Genomic DNA, 15198 nt, shown 5'->3' on the forward strand with positions numbered 1-15198 from the left:
CTTCAGATTCTAACGATCCCAACTTGGCTCTTCTATTGAAACCACGTTGAGTATGACGGTCTGGTTCTTCGGGCCATTATTTATCTTTCCTTATGTCCTGTAGAACAACGGTTATATATGCAGCCTCGGGTTAAAATTACTTTGGGGAACTAACTTCCCCATGATTGTTGTTTTTGGAAGCTGAATGCCCAACATTGAAAGGAATCCTTCTTTTAATTTTTTTATTGTTGATGACATTATACTAAGTGAAACCAGTCACAAAAGGGCAAACAAAAGGACTGTATGATGCCACTTATATGAGGTCCTGAGAACAGTCAAATCCATGGAGACAGAAAGTAGAATGGTGGGTGCCAGGGGCTGGGGGAGGGGGAGGGGGAGTTAGTGTTTAATGCGGACGGAGTTTCCATTGGGGGAGATGAAAAGTTCTGGAGACGGATGGTGGTGACGGTTGCACAGCAATGTGAATGTGCTTAATGCCACTGAGCTGAACACTTAAAAAAGAGCTGAAATGGTCAACTGTATGTTATGCGTATTTTTAAATTTTTTAATTGAAGTAGAGTTGATTTACGATGTTGTGTTAATTTCTGCTGTACGGCAAAGTGATTCAGTTATACATATATATACACTGTTTCAATATATTCTTTTCCATTACGGTTTATCATAGGATATTGAATATAGTTCTCTGTGCTATACAGTAGGACCTTGATGTGTATCCATTCTATATATAATAGCTCACACTGTTATGCGTGTTTTTAAAATGCATTTGAAAAACTGAGCTTTCGTGTACCATTTTGTAGCACCCTTCATTAGGAAAGGAATTGTACGTTCTGCCGATTAAGTCACTTGCCATTTTCAATCGATGTTGTCTTTATGCACTAATCTGAATACCGGCAAAGAGGACTAATTTGGGAAACTGTATTTTACAACATCTTTGTATAGCAGTTTGGTAGAGAATGCAATGTTTTCCAAGGCAAGCTACGAGATCTCAAACGGGAAGGGTGAAAATATTAATTAAAAAGTAAATTGTGGGACTTTCCTGGTGGTGCAGTGGTTAAGAAGCCGCCTGCCAGTGCAGGGGACACGGGTTCGAGCCCTGGCCCAGGAAGATCCCACGTGCCGCGGAACAACTAAGCCCGTGCACCACAACTACTGAGCCTGAGCTCTAGAGCCCACGAGCCACAACTACTGAGCCTGCGTGCCACAATTACTGAAGCTTGCGCGCCTACAGCCCGTTCTCCACACAAGAGAAGCCACGACAATGAGAAGCCCGCGCGACGCAACGAAGAGTAGCCCCCGCTCACCGCAACTAGAGAAAGCCCGCGCACAGCAACGAAGACCCAACGCAGCCAATAAATAAATAAATATATTTTTTTAAAAAGTAAATTGTAACTTTGCAACCAAAATAAAGATGATTTAAAAGTTTAAAAACAAAATAAAAATCCCCAGGGATCGTCTCTCCCCCATGCATCTGGGGCAGTGGCCAGCAGAGGGTGGGACAGGTGGAGGAGAGGCAGAAAGACCTAAAGTTCAGACTTGCCCTGGCTTTGACCTCCTGCATCACTGTGGACACCGTGGCTTGTTCATTGTACCTGGGGGGTCAGGTTGCCTCTCAGTTCTGCCCCATCACCAAACCGGGGGTGACCTGAAGCCCAAAGAGGCGCCTCTCTCCTGTCCCCACTTGTGGACATGTCCGTCGACGCCCACCCTCAGCCTGTGCATCCTGTCACACCCCAATGCAGCACCTTCTCAGTGCCGGTCCGCCACTCCCAGACTAGTGGGGGGAGCGGCTGGGTCAAGTGATTGTCACCTGGGAGTGTGACAAGTCCTTTGGCAGATGGGGCCACGGAGCAGAGGAGGCCGCTCACTGCCCGAGCCCAGGGGAGATGGGAGGGCAGGCTTTCTGGAGGTGATGGGGAGGCCCCTCTTCCAGCATCACTTCCCCCAACCACTCACAGCAGGAACTCTGTGACATCAGTGGAAGGGGAAAGAGGGATGGGGGTTCCAGGCTGTGGCCCCAATCTCTGACACAGGGCACATGGCTGGGCTGGGCACGGGGGGCAAGAAGACGACCAAGGTGCCACCCCACCTGATGCCACACCTCACTGGTACCAAGGGTTTCACAGCAGCTGACAGCATCAGACCAACCAGGCTCACCAGCAGATCCCCTGGCAGCACCTCCCAAAGGGCGTAAAATTGAGGAAACCTCAGGCACAGACCCCGCCATGTCTGAGCGGCCCCCCTAAATCATGTCACGAAAGCAACCTGGAGCGACAAGGCCATCACTGTTTCTTCTGTCCCCAACCCCGGGGAGCGCTGTCACCTACCCACACCCACCACGCGCTTACTGTTCACTCAACGCCCGTCCTTAAGAGCCCGTAGTTGCTCTTAAGAGAGAAGTGGGGCTTCGGGCGAGTCTGGAATCTTCTCCCTCAGATCCTTTCCCTCTCTGAGAAGAAACTTCAGCAGGGCACAGTTTTCCTCTCTGGTCCCTGTTAATCTGACTAGATGCGATCCACAGAGACAAAATTCCTTGTCCTTCCAAAACCTGGGGCATTAAAATGCCCTCCATGTACATGAACTGCTGAGATATGAGATGGTGGTTGGTTACCTCTCTGTTTGGTTTTATTTTAATACCCTCATTTGGAAAAATAAAGAGTTGACGCAAGGCTCACGCCCCATCCGCTCCACGGCACTGCCTAAAGCTGCAGCAAAAAGTTGGGGGGGTCCCCGTGGGGTCCAGGACCCGCATGGCTGGGAAGCCTGAGATGCAAGGAGACGCCAACAGGAAATTCCAACCCAACAGAACCACGCAAGACTCCCAGCCCCTGCGGGGCCCCCCACCTCACGAGCCTGGGGAGCCAGCAGATGCCCCTCTTAAGACCCTTCCATGTGCCAGGCTCTGAGCTTGGGGTGAGGGATCCAGAGTCACGACCCCGTTCTCAGGGAGACGACAAGCAACTGTCACCTGGTGTGTCCCAGTGCTTTTGCACCATTCTGTACGACTGGGATGAGGACAGACCCATCTCCCCTCCTCAAGGCCCCGAGACCTCCCCAGGACGAAGCAGGGCGTGCTGATGGCGTGCTGATCTGCTCTTATGGCTCCAGGCCCTGTCCTCAGCACAAGAACGGCTGGCGCCCTCACACCCCCCGACACCAGCACCCGGCACAGAGAGACGGGGTCTCGGATAGAGCACCAGCTAAAAGGAGGCAGCAGGAGACAAGGACCAGAAGGCACATCTCTGGGAAGGCGAGAAGAAGCAGCTTCTACACTGCTCCCTCCAGGCAGCTCACAGTGACCTCCTGGATCAAGCCCAGTGGACGTGTGGGCCGTCCTCCCCCTGCCCGCATCTCTACAGCATCCCCCACTGCAGGACCCAACTCCCCTGGTTCTCCTCTCACATCTCAGACCATGTGTGCACACCTGTCAAGTGTCCTCTGCACCCGGCTTTTGGAAACTGAAGCTCTGCCAGGCTGGGTGGTCCCGGGTCCCTCCTCTCCTCCAGCTAGCTCGTTCACACCCACAGCAGTACAAAGGTCCTTTCCTCCAGGAAGTCCTCCCTAACTGCACCCCCCAACACACACATGTGCACACACGTGAACATGGGGCAGACATGTTTCCTTTCTTTTGTGATTTCTTTGCTCCCTGAACTTCCCAGCAATGAGTACCAGTAATTAACCAAGGGTGTACTTGTGCCACGAGGGCTGGACAGGAGTCTCATTCTGCACCCTGCCCCACAGCCGGTCCAGAGCCAGCACACAGTAAATGTCCGTGAAGGAATGAATGGACGAATGATCTCATGTGATCCTAGCAACTCTATGACACAGGGGACGGGAAGAGAGGAAGCAATTTGCCCGAGGCCATGGGACAAACACAGAGGCGGCCCGAAGGAGACAGTGGCTTCCCCCTGAAGCTGGACTTAAAAAACTGGAGACTTTTCAGTTAGAAAAGTGAGGCGGTTAGCTCAGTGTCCTGCTTAAGAATACGATGTGAGAGCCAAGCTGCCTGTGTTCGAATCCTGGGGCTGCCACTTAGCAGCTGTGTGTCCACAGGCGCGCTGCCTGGCCTCTCTGTGCCTGGGTGGGGTGGGTCTCACACCAACGATGGAAAATGCGGATAACGACACGCGTGGCGCAATGGGTTTCAGGGAGCCGTCTTACGTCAACACGAGCGGCGCACGCAGGTAACAAAACTTCCAGCTCATTTCACTCCAGCAGGCAGCACAATCCAAAAGGAAAAATAGGTTCAAGAAAAATACTGGCTCAAAAAAAAAAAAAAAGAAAGAAAGAAAAATACTAGCTCAGCCCATTAGCATAAAAACACTGATAGCTAGCATCTAAAAACCCGTCCTGGCCGCGTCCCAGCTACCACCCACGGCTCTGGGGACCCCCCTGAGGGGATGCCACTTAGCCGCTCTTCTTCCTCAAACTGCCTGGGAGGGCTCAGTGCCGTGGCCCCTTGTCCTCTCCCCCCACTGCGCCCACCTCCCTGGGTGGCCTCATCCAGCCTCCCCTATCGGCCGAGACTCCCACACTTCTGTCTGCAGCCTGGTCTCGCCCATGAGCCCAGGCTCCACCCGGACATCTAACAGGAAACTTAAGGTTTCCACACAGGACTCTGATCCCCTCCCCTGTCCAGCTTCTCCGCCTCAGCCATTAGCAGTCACCATGCATCCAGAGGCTGGAGCCAAAATAACTGGGCCAGCTTGAATTATTCCATCTCCCTCCCCCTCCACATCCAAGCCCTCAGCGAGTCCTGTCCACTCTACCTCCCAAACGCCCTAGATCTGTCCACTTCCCTCTGGCCCGCAGATCCCGCCCCCCCCGCCCCGCCCCGCCCAGGGCATCTTTGGCCCTGGGCCCTGCAGGAGCCTCCCCCCAGCTTATTCCACCTCCATTCTGGTCTCCCTATAACGCATTCACCAGGCAGCACAGAGGGACTTCTAGAAGTGTGAGTCAAGGAATGTCACCCCCCTGCTGACCCTCCAGCGCCTTCCCCAAGCATCTAGGATAAAATCCAGTCCACACCCTGATTTCTAAGGCCCTGCACGACTGCCTTGCCCCTCCCGCCTTGGCCACCCTCTCGGGCACCCCCCCTTCCCCTCCCTTCACACCAGCTCTCCGGTCCCTCTGGTACACCTGGTCCCACCTGGGGGCCTTCGTGCCGGCTGTCCCCTTCGCCCAGACGCTCTTCCCCAGGTCTTTTCAGAGTCGGCTTCTCGCCACTCACATCTGAGCTCAGGTATCACTTGCCCTCACTCGCTCCCTCCCTCCCCCGACACCCACTTGAGAGCCACCCGTGTCCCACTGTCACAGTGTGTTACAGTCACTATGGCACGGGTGCCCCCGATACTTTTTGTTAGTGCATCTGTTTCTGTGTTTACTCTTAGTGTGTGTAGTGGGTTCAACGGGGGCCCCCAGAAAGATATGTCCATGTCCTGACCCCTGGAACCTGTGCATGTGGCCTTATTTGGAATAAGAATCTTTGTAGATGGAATGAAGTCTCTCAAGATGAGATCATCCTGGATTATCCAGGTGAGCCCGGAGTCCCATGAAAGTGTCCTTAGAGATGCACAGAGGGGACGCAGGAGGAAGCCACGTGAAGATGGAGGCAGAGACTGGCGGGAAGCAGCCTCAAGCCAAGGAGTTCTGGGCGCCCCAGAGCCGTGGAGGAAGGGAAACCCTCAGACACCTCGAACCCTTCACTGGGGGAAAAGAGGCTCTGGGCCTCTGGCCTCGGGAAGGAATAACCAGGCGCCCTTGCCCACTGGATCCCCCAGGAAGCCGGGGACAGAGCTGGGCGGGAACCTGGTTTCCAGATTCCTGGCCCCGGCCGTGTCGGCCCAGCGCTCTGACAAGTTTCCTTGGCAAGGCCGGCGGCGGTGTCCCCATGGCTTAAGCAGAAACGGGACTTAAACAACTTCCAGGGCTGCTCTCTTCAGAGGCCGGGCCTGCACTGCTGTGTCCAGGACCCAAGACCAGCCAAGAGTACTCTCCTTTACAGAAGTGTCAGCAAAGGGGCGACTCTCTATCCTGAGGACGGTTCTGGACCACTCCCAGCATCCCGAGGCCACAGCCAGCCAAGCCCTGCAGCGGGGTGAGCACTACAGGCTCTGGTTCTTTGGGGGGCGCCTAGGCGCCACCCCAGACGGCAGGGAGGAGGCCCTGACTCAGGCCACACCTGAGGGAGAGGTGCGACCAAGCCAGACCCTGGGCTGGATGGCCCAGCCAGCACAGGACAGGCTCATCCACAGATCTGAACCAAGACGGGTGCTGTCGTCTGGGGGGCCACCTCCTGTCAAGCCAGCTGCGAGCCCCTCAAGGGCCCAGACTGTGGCTCCCACTTCTGTGGTCTCCCCCGCCCCCGTCCATTATCCCCCATGGAAAATGCCTGTCCTTTCAAAGGAGCCCCTCGTACACACAGCACTCGTTTCTGGCACTGAAGTGCCCGTCCAGCCGAGTGGTTAGGAGCACGGGGTCCCGAGTCCTCTATTTACTACCACATCGTCCTGAGCAAGGGCTGGTTGCCAGGACTGGATTTTTTTTTTTTTTTTTTTTTGCGGTACGCGGGCCTCTCACTGCTGTGGCCTCTCCCGTTGCGGAGCACAGGCTCTGGACGCACAGGCTCAGCGGCCATGGCTCACGGGCCCAGCCGCTCCGCGGCATGTGGGATCCTCCCGGACTGGGGCATAAACCCGTGTCCCCTGCATCAGCAGGCGGACTCTCAACCACTGCGCCACCAGGGAAGCCCCAGGACTGGATTTTAAACGCCCAAGATCACAGTGTTTTTACGCTAATGGGCTGAGCCAGTATTTTTCTTGAACCTATTCTTCTTTTTGGAGCCTGTCGTCCGCTAGAGTATATGCTCTGGGTCTTAGTTTACATGCCTGTAAAGTGGAAATAACAGTAGTACCTACTTCATGGGGCTGTGGAGAAGGACTAAGTTAGTGACTAAGTGTAAAAGACTTCCAACTATCATAATTTCCTAGGGCAGAGAGTTTTCATTCTGTTTTTAAGGAAACAGAGCAGAGAGCGTGTGGGAGTCCGTCAAGCTCTCTCCAATCACTTTCCGGGCTGGGACCAGTCTCCTAACCCTGGTCAAGTGCTGACCCCCAGCAATGGGTGGGTCGGTGTAGGACCCTCCTGTCCCAGCCTCTCGTTATGACCAGCCTGGGGCTTAAAAGCAGTGACCAGTGGAAAGAGTGCTGGCCGCAAAGCACAGCCTCTGGTCCAGCCATGCCTGCTTTGAGCTGGATGACTTGGGACAGATGACTTGGCCTCAGCGCCACACCCTCTCAACACTGAGCTCCCCTCCAGGCTGAAGGGTCTCTGACCCCAGGAAAGTTGACATAATGGGTGCGCCGCCCGTTTCGTTATCTGGCCACATTTGAGACCATTACAGGGAAACTGGAACCACATGAAGCCTGCAAAAGCATTATTAATGAAATTGTGATAATTTGATGTTTTGCAAAAGAAAAACCTCTTATTATGTAAAACATACCGGCAAAATACTCCCTATTAGAACAGTTTTCCTGCAAACCTGCTCCACCCACTGTGCCCACTGCTCGGAGCTCCACCTTCAGAGGAAAGGGCGGGGGGAGGTGTGTGCAGGCCGTTGGGGAAGGGGCTGCTGGGGAAGGGGCTGCTGGAAAAGGTGCTAGGCACGGCGGTCTTCCCCAAGCATGAGGAGGGGGCAGAACTCCTAGAAGTCCCACGTTCTCTCTCACCTTCCGGACCTTTGTCCATGCTGTTCTCTCTGCCTGCGACACCCTCCCCACCCTCCTCCCAGCCCTCCTTCTGTTCCTTTACATCCCGGTTTGCATGCTGCTTCCTCCGGGAAGTCTTCCCTGACTCACTCCCAGTTGGAGTTGGTTTGTAATTGTTCGCTTTTCTGGATCTCCCGGGAGATGTGTCCCACGGGCAGAAGGGCCAGGTCTCTCTTCCTCCTTGCCATGTCCCCAAGACCTAGAACAGTGTCTGGCACGGAGCTGGCCCTCAGCAGATATTTTGCGTACAGATGATTGAACGCCTAAGGAGGCCAGCTGAGGCCACTTTGCATGACCTTTACCAACACGGCTTTTGCATTCGACAGCTGCCGCAGGTTCTGCGGCCCTGTTGGGCCTCCTTCCCAGCTCCTGGCTGGGGAAATGCAGTTTTAGTAGTGCAATCTTGGGGAAAAGGATACTGTCCTATCCTACTCTAGGAAGGGGACATCACAAATAACAGATAATAATAATACAGCTACCATGACAGGCATCGTCCTTTGTTCTCTCCCTCAATCCTCCAGCCAAACTAAAAAGTTGGTCTCTGTTATCCCCATTTTACAAATGAGAAAACCACCAGATAAGCCCGTGGTTCTTTTCTGAGGGATGACAGGCAAAGATGTCTGCAGTCCCACAAACGCTCCTGGCAGCCTGCTGGGTCCCAACAGTGAGTCATGCTCCCCCGCCACCATCAGAGGCGGCAAATGAGCCCAAGTTGGGAGTGGCCTTGGGCAGTGCCAGGAGGGGTCGTGACCTAGAGCTGTGGCTCCACAGGAGAGGCCCTGGCACTGCACCCTCAGCGCACACTGTCTCACGCTCCAGCAGCCCCATCACCACTGCCACCCAACTGGGAAACTTCTAGGAGCGGCAGCGGTGCCGCCACGTGTTTCCAAGCCAAGTCCTCTCTCCCCTTTGTTCTCCTCCCAGCGATGTTCTCTGTAATCAGTCAGGAAGGCTGCCCGGCTGGAGCCAGAGACCAAGAAGTCTTGGAGAAAACACAACCGTCTTTCCCAACACCGTCCTTCTCTCTACTCCCGCCCACCCTGGCTCTCAGGAAAACCCAACTGGACAGATGGATACAGGACAGACCGGTGGTTCCAACTCTGCGCCCTGGCACGGAAGTCCAGCCCCCTTCTGCGTTTCCGTGGCCAGGTCACCAAATGGGTTTCAGCGGATTAGCTAAAGGGCTCACCATCGAGGCCTTTTCCACGATCACTTTTAAACTGCATGTTTCCTCTTGGACCCCGCAGCTCCACGGAGGGTGGGGACAGTGTCACCCTCGGCCTTACAAGGCTTCAGGGAACCTTACAGCTTCTGAGTTTGCAGGCACAGAAAGGAACCAGGCAATTTTCTAACTCTCTCTCCCCAAACCACACTAAACTTGTTGAAACTCCAGAGGGGGACCTCCCAAAAGAGACAAAGGACCACAGCGTTCTCATCAGTGTGCAATTCAGGTTTCCTTTATACACTTCAAGTTAGGACCTTCTCTGTGAAGAAGATGGTTGTAAACCGTCAGTCAGGCTTCAGCCTAGCAAGTCTCGGTGCTCCTTCAAAGCTGGACACTGCCAGGCTGCAGGGGACCCTTCTCAAACAGCTGGCAGAAAAGAACAGCGATGGAGTATCTGGGGACTCGGGCTCAGGAAAGTTCAACTAAGCTTTCTCTCTGCGCCTCAAGTTTCCTTGGGTGTAAAATACAGGAGGTTCCGGGGCCCCTTCCATTTCCAACAGGAGTCTTGTGTGGCCCCCAGTCTAAGGCCCCTCTGGGCTTTCACTCCAGCCAGGGGTCACCAGAATTCCCTTCTTTCCCTGCCTGCCTGACCAGCTCCTGCCCAAACGCCATCTCCTCCAGGAAGCCTCCCGCAAGCCCCAGGGCCTGGGATGGCTCTTGCTGCCAATGCTGAGCCCTGCACCTCCCCCTACCCCATGAGATGTCCCCCCACAGACATGCCCAGGATGGAGCCGATGCCTGGAACAGCCAGAGCTCCGTGAAGGTCTGCTGCAGGGAGCCACTGAGCCAAGAAACCTCTGCACAGCTCTTCCCCCCGCCCCCCGGCAGCCTCTCCAGGAATCCCTGAATCCTGGCAAAGTATTAGCTGAGACCAGTGACCTTTGACCAGTGACCTTTGACGGAGGAGGCGGGTGGTCCCCAGAGAGTTTAAAAGAAACTCAACTGAGCCAAAGATAAAGAATGTGGGATGCCAAGGGTGGTCGGGGCTCTTATCCGGGCCTGGCCCCAGGAAGGCGGGCCTGGCTAATGACTGATGAGCCACGGGTCAGCAGAGAGGTCAGAGGTCATGGCTGGGAGCTCTGGGCCACGGGTCTGCTGGTGGAGACCCCTGGCAGCCCTCTGCCACCAGGTGGCTGGGTTTGGAGGTGGCCTGTCCCCAGCCACAGCTGAGTCTGGAGCCTGGCAGAACCCCGTGTCTTGGGGTCCTCGGTGTCTCAGGTGGGCAGGCAGGGGTCTCTGCACACACAGCCATGGCCCTGAACACCTTCAGCCCACTCCCTTCCTCTCTGCTTTCTTCACGTCCACCTCCTACCCCATGACTGCTTTTGCCTCTTGGGCAAATTACTGTCCCCACTGCCCAGCAAGCTGGGTACCACAGCGCCTGCGCAGGGGTGGAGGTGGGGGCAGTGGGAACAGGTACGCCAGGGGCGCTCCAGGTGCAAGGAGCAGGCACTGGGTGGTGCAAGGTGGGGGGGGTCCTTGGCAACCACCAGCCAGCCTTCCTCTCCCCCAGCCCGCACCCTGGCCCCAGGGGGTGGGTGGGCGCTAGGGTGGGCAGGGTGGATGCGAGAAGGCCGGCAGCAGGATGTGTCTGCAGGGATCCGTCTTTAAAACAAATCCCCACGTCAGCGAGGTGATCAGGACCGAAGCCAGGAGACGGGTCGGGGTGGGGGCGGGAAGCGTCGCCGGGGCCTAGCGGCAGCGCAGCACACACACCCTGACGACCGCGGAGGGGCGCAGCGCCGGTCGACGCTCCCGGGCGCCGGCAGCTCCAAAAGTCGCACGGGGCGCGGGTCCGGGCGGTCGCGGTGTCGGGGAGTCACTAACGTGGGGGCCGTGGGCTCTGGGCGCTCCCTACCCCCCCGACGCGCCCCCGCGCCCCTACCTTGGGCCGCCAGCAGCGAGAGGCCGCCGAGCAGCAGCAGCGGCAGCGGGACCCGGCGCGACGGGACGGCGCGCTCCATGGGCGGCGGGCGGCGGGCGGACAAAGGCGCGGGGCGCGGGGCGCGGCTCTCGGCTCCGGACGCGGCACGCGGGCAGCGCGGGCTCCAAGCTCCAGCAGAGCCTCCACAGCCAACGCAGGGCCCCGGCCGCGCGGTTCAATTATCCCGCCCCGGAGGAGGGCGCGGCGGAGGCGGGGCCGCGGGGCGCCCGCTCCCCTCCCCCCTCGACCGCTTCCCGCCCGGGACCTCCTGGGCCCTCCCTCCTGGCACCCCAGGCCCGAGGGGCGCGCAGGCCCACGGCCGGGCTGGGAGCAGGGACCCCAGACTTCTCCCTGGTGGGGGCCGGGGAAGGGGGGCGCAGTCGGGCGGGAGGCACTCCCCCCTCACCCCTCACCCACCCTGCGCCAGTGAAACCCGATCCCCTCCCCACCCATCGGCCGGAGGGGCGGGCTGGGTAGCAAAGGTTAGCTCCGCCCGACTCCGCCAAAAAGGAAGTCAGGCGGCGAGGGGTCCCCAGGGTCGGAGGCGCCTTCTGAGGGTGGTGACCATTCGGGGGGCTCCCTGTGGGACCCGGCCCGCAAGTAATGCCTCGAACCCGCGGTCTGCGGGTTTCGCGCCTTCGCCATCCCTGCGCGCGGGTCGCCCGGGGCTCTGCAGGTCGGTGGCTAACTCCAGGTGTGTCCCGGGCTGCGACCTGGCTCTGCCCCCAGGGGACCGCCAGTGGGGCGGGCAGCGGACAGACTCCACCAACATCCCAGCATCCGTGGAGAGTGATGAACCCGGGACACCCAACCGCGGGGAGAAAGAGATTCTTTTTGCCGGAGAGGAAGCAGCCTTTGCGCTGGGCCTGTGTAGGAGTTCATGGCTGCAACCAGTCGGTGGTTACTGAGGATGAATTAGTCCGTTGGGACCATAAATAGATTTATTTAAAAGAAGAAGAAAAACAAAAACAAAACGTGTACGGGTGAAGATGAGGGGCAACGGGATGAGACCCACAGGAACACCATTAGCCAAGTGTAGGGGCCCCTGACCCAGCAGTCCCACTCTGGGTTTACACCCAGCGGAAAGGCATATACGTGTTGGGCAGTGTGCACCAAGAGACAGAAAGTGCTGTACCAGAGTGTTCACTGCAGCGTAGTTCATAACGGCTTCCAACAAGGAAGGCCCCAACCTCCCCAGCAGCGAAAGGAAAGCCCTGGGCAGTCAGGCTGGAGCACTACACAGCCCTGAAAAGTGAGAGCTCTACAACCCAGGCAGCTACAGGGAGGCTCTCAGACACGTCAGGAGGGTGATGACCCTGGTGATGGGTGAGGGACTGGAGGGGGCGTGAGGCAGCTTTCTCCGGGGCCAGTTAGGATGTTTTTTAAAATCTGTGTAATGGTTTCAAGGTTGGGTTCAGTGTGTGAAATTTTATGAAGCTGCTCACTTACATGAGCCCTTTTCTGAATGAATGATAGATTTAAAAATCAAAAACAACCCCACCCGGGCTGCCAGAGCGCAAGCGCCGCGCTCTAACCCGACCCTCGTCCCCGGGGTTGAAACCTGGGCGCCTCCAGGATGCTGGCTTAGCACTCTCCCCTCATGGACCCTGACACGAAACTCATTGGAAACATGGCACTGTTGCCTATCAGAAGTCAGTTCAAAGGAGCCGCCCCTAGAGAGACAAAAGATACAGATATTGTGACTGAAGCTATCTATTACTTCAAGGCCAATGTCTTCTTCAAAAACTATGCAATTAAGAATGAAGCTGATAGGACCTTGATATACATAACTCTCTACATTTCTGAGTGTCTAAGGAAACTCCAAAAGTGCAATTCTAAAAGCCGAGGTGAGAAAGAAATGTATACACTGGGAATCACTAATTTTCCCGTTCCCGGAGAGCCTGGTTTTCCACTTAATGCAATTTACGCCAAACCTGCGAACAAACGGGAAGATGAAGTGATGAGGACCTGCTTACAACAACAGCTGAGGCAAGAGACTGGACTGAGACTTTGGGAGAAAGTTTTTAACCCTCAGAATGATAAACCCAGCAAGTGGTGGACTCGCTTTGTGAAGAGACAATTCATGAACAAGAGTCTTTCAGGACCTGGACAGTAAAGGGAGCCTTGGGCAGACACTGTCTCCACAGCTGTGGGCAGCATTTACAGCAAGATGTACACAGTTCTTTGCCTTTATTTCGTCAAGTTTTATACAGAGGAGAGAAGAGAGTGTGTCTTTACTTGAAGAGCTCTTTATCAAGAATTTGGGCTGTGGGGTGGGGAAGAATGAGTTGTTGATGGTGATTTGAAATTTCTGCAGTATTAAGCTGGTGCTTAATGAGTAATAATAAAGAAATTTTCTAACAACAAAAAAAATCAAAAACAGAAAGACAGGGCTTCCCTGGTAGCGCAGTGGTTAAGAATCCACCTGCCAGTGCAGGGGACACGGGTTCGAGCCCTGGTCCGGGAAGATCCCACATGCCGCGGAGCAACTAAGCCCGTGCACCACAGCTACTGAGCCCGCGAGCCACAACTACTGAGACTGCGCTCTAGAGCCCGTGAGCCACAACTACTGAGCCCGTGTGCCTAGAGCCTGTGAGCCACAACTACTGAGCCTGCGAGCCACCACTACTGGAGCCTGCGTGCCTAGAGCCTGTGCGCCGCAACAAGAGAAGCCACCGCGATGAGAAGCCCGCGCACCGCAGCAAAGAGCAGCCCCTGCTCCACAACCAGAGAAAGCCTGCGCGCAGTGGCCAAGACCCAACACAGCCAGAAAAAAACCCCAACAACAACATAAGGACACAACACTCATCTCCCCACAGGTTACCTCCTAAGTTTGAGGTTTGCAAAGAGCCCAGAAAAGCTCATGAAAGGGGCTCACTTGCTAATGGCCTCCCGGGTTAAGGAGGCTTCCCAGAAACGGGACATGGGACCGGCCCTTGAAAGACGAGCAGTAGAGGGAGAAGGATTTCCTGGGCAGAGGGAGTAGCATCTGCAAAGTGTGGAGGCATCAGAGACCCTGAGCAGCTCAGGAAGATTATCTGGTCCATTTTGACTGGACGATGCGGGTCCCTGAAGCCCACAGATGTGCTATGGTAAAGTCCTGAAGGCAGTTGGATAAAGGATGAGTGGGGAGCTCTGAGCTGGAGGCAGATTGGAGACTCACTAGTACTTTAATATTAATTTGATGTTCTTAAGCCAATGGGAGAACCAGGGTGCCGTGGAAGGAGGTTAGAGAACCAGGGAAAGTGTAGTGTGTGTAGTAGATTATATGCTCTTATGTTATTTCATTAATACAACAGCCCCAGGAGGCTTTGGTACCCCTATTCTGCAGATGAGGAAACCAAGGCTCAGAAAGGTGAGGTCATTGGTCAAATTCTCACGACCAGTGATTGGCAGCTCTGGGATCTGAATCCAGGCCATCTGACTCCCAATCCCGGGCTCATCTGTATCCAGGGTTCTGTTCTTCACCGAACACTATAGCATAAACATTCCCCCTCTTATTAGAAATCTACATTATACATCCAGTATAAAAGTTGTACACACGTTGAATTAACCACTCTCCTATTATTGGACATTTAGATCATTTCAACGTTGGGGGTTATAACTCATGCTGCAGTGAAACCTGTGTGCTCTGGGCTCAGCTCCCCGCATGGATACACTAGAAGAGCAGATGCTACACCCAGGAATGGACTAATTCACATGCCCAGAGAGAGACAGGAGCTGAGCCGTGCGTGTCTCCATCTCCTCTCCAGCACGAGTATCTTTGTTTAATCTGGGCTATTTCCACAGTCAAAAGGACGGGTGTCTCGATGTTTCAATATATGTCTTTAATCATCACAGAGGTTGAACATTTTTCATATCTGCATTTCTCTTTCATAACTTTTATTCATTTATTTTTATAGTAGCAGAATTGTTTATTCCAGTGAAAAGCTAGAAAAATGCAATGTCCGACAATAGCTTATTTACGGTATGTACAATTGAATTCACCAATGTCAGTAGTCAGTGATTCAGCAGAATATTGTGCCGTAGTCGAAAGGGCTAAATACAATGCTTGAGTAGAAATAGGATCTTTGCGAACTAATATTATGTAAAAAGAAAAAGGAAAACAAGATTGAGTGTGAGTTTAGATTCACACTGCAGTTATGACTCTGTAAAAGCTATAGTCATGCAGCTAAAGATCAAAAGGGAGCTAAATGAAAGTGGATGTTGTGTTTGACTAGTGATAAGGTTGTTATTTTTAATTTTTATTTTTTAGGATACAATTGAGACAGGGAGGAAACCTGGAG

At 54.9% G+C, this 15198-nt stretch overlaps 1 protein-coding gene and 1 pseudogene across 2 annotated transcripts in view; one reads left to right on the plus strand and one right to left on the minus strand.

The window, feature by feature from the left end:
- Nucleotides 1-11065, minus strand: part of FBLN1 (fibulin 1) — a 78632-nt gene extending 67567 nt beyond the window's left edge. Inside the window, exon 1 of one of the 2 annotated variants that reach the window (XM_033865846.2) lies at nt 10874-11064. In XM_033865846.2, the coding sequence (XP_033721737.1) occupies nt 10874-10952 (79 nt within the window). In that variant the 5' untranslated portion in view covers nt 10953-11064. Of the gene's footprint in view, nt 1-10873 lie in introns of both variants that reach the window. The other variant, XM_033865847.2, reaches the window with a different exon arrangement.
- A 1423-nt stretch (nt 11066-12488) lies between these two features.
- On the plus strand, nt 12489-13162 carry LOC117314094 (actin-related protein 2/3 complex subunit 3 pseudogene; annotated as a pseudogene).
- The last annotated feature ends 2036 nt before the right edge of the window (nt 13163-15198 follow it).

The sequence above is a fragment of the Tursiops truncatus genome, chromosome 11 (genome assembly GCF_011762595.2).
Source record: "Tursiops truncatus isolate mTurTru1 chromosome 11, mTurTru1.mat.Y, whole genome shotgun sequence".
In the NCBI taxonomy this organism is placed as follows: Eukaryota; Metazoa; Chordata; class Mammalia; order Artiodactyla; family Delphinidae; genus Tursiops; species Tursiops truncatus.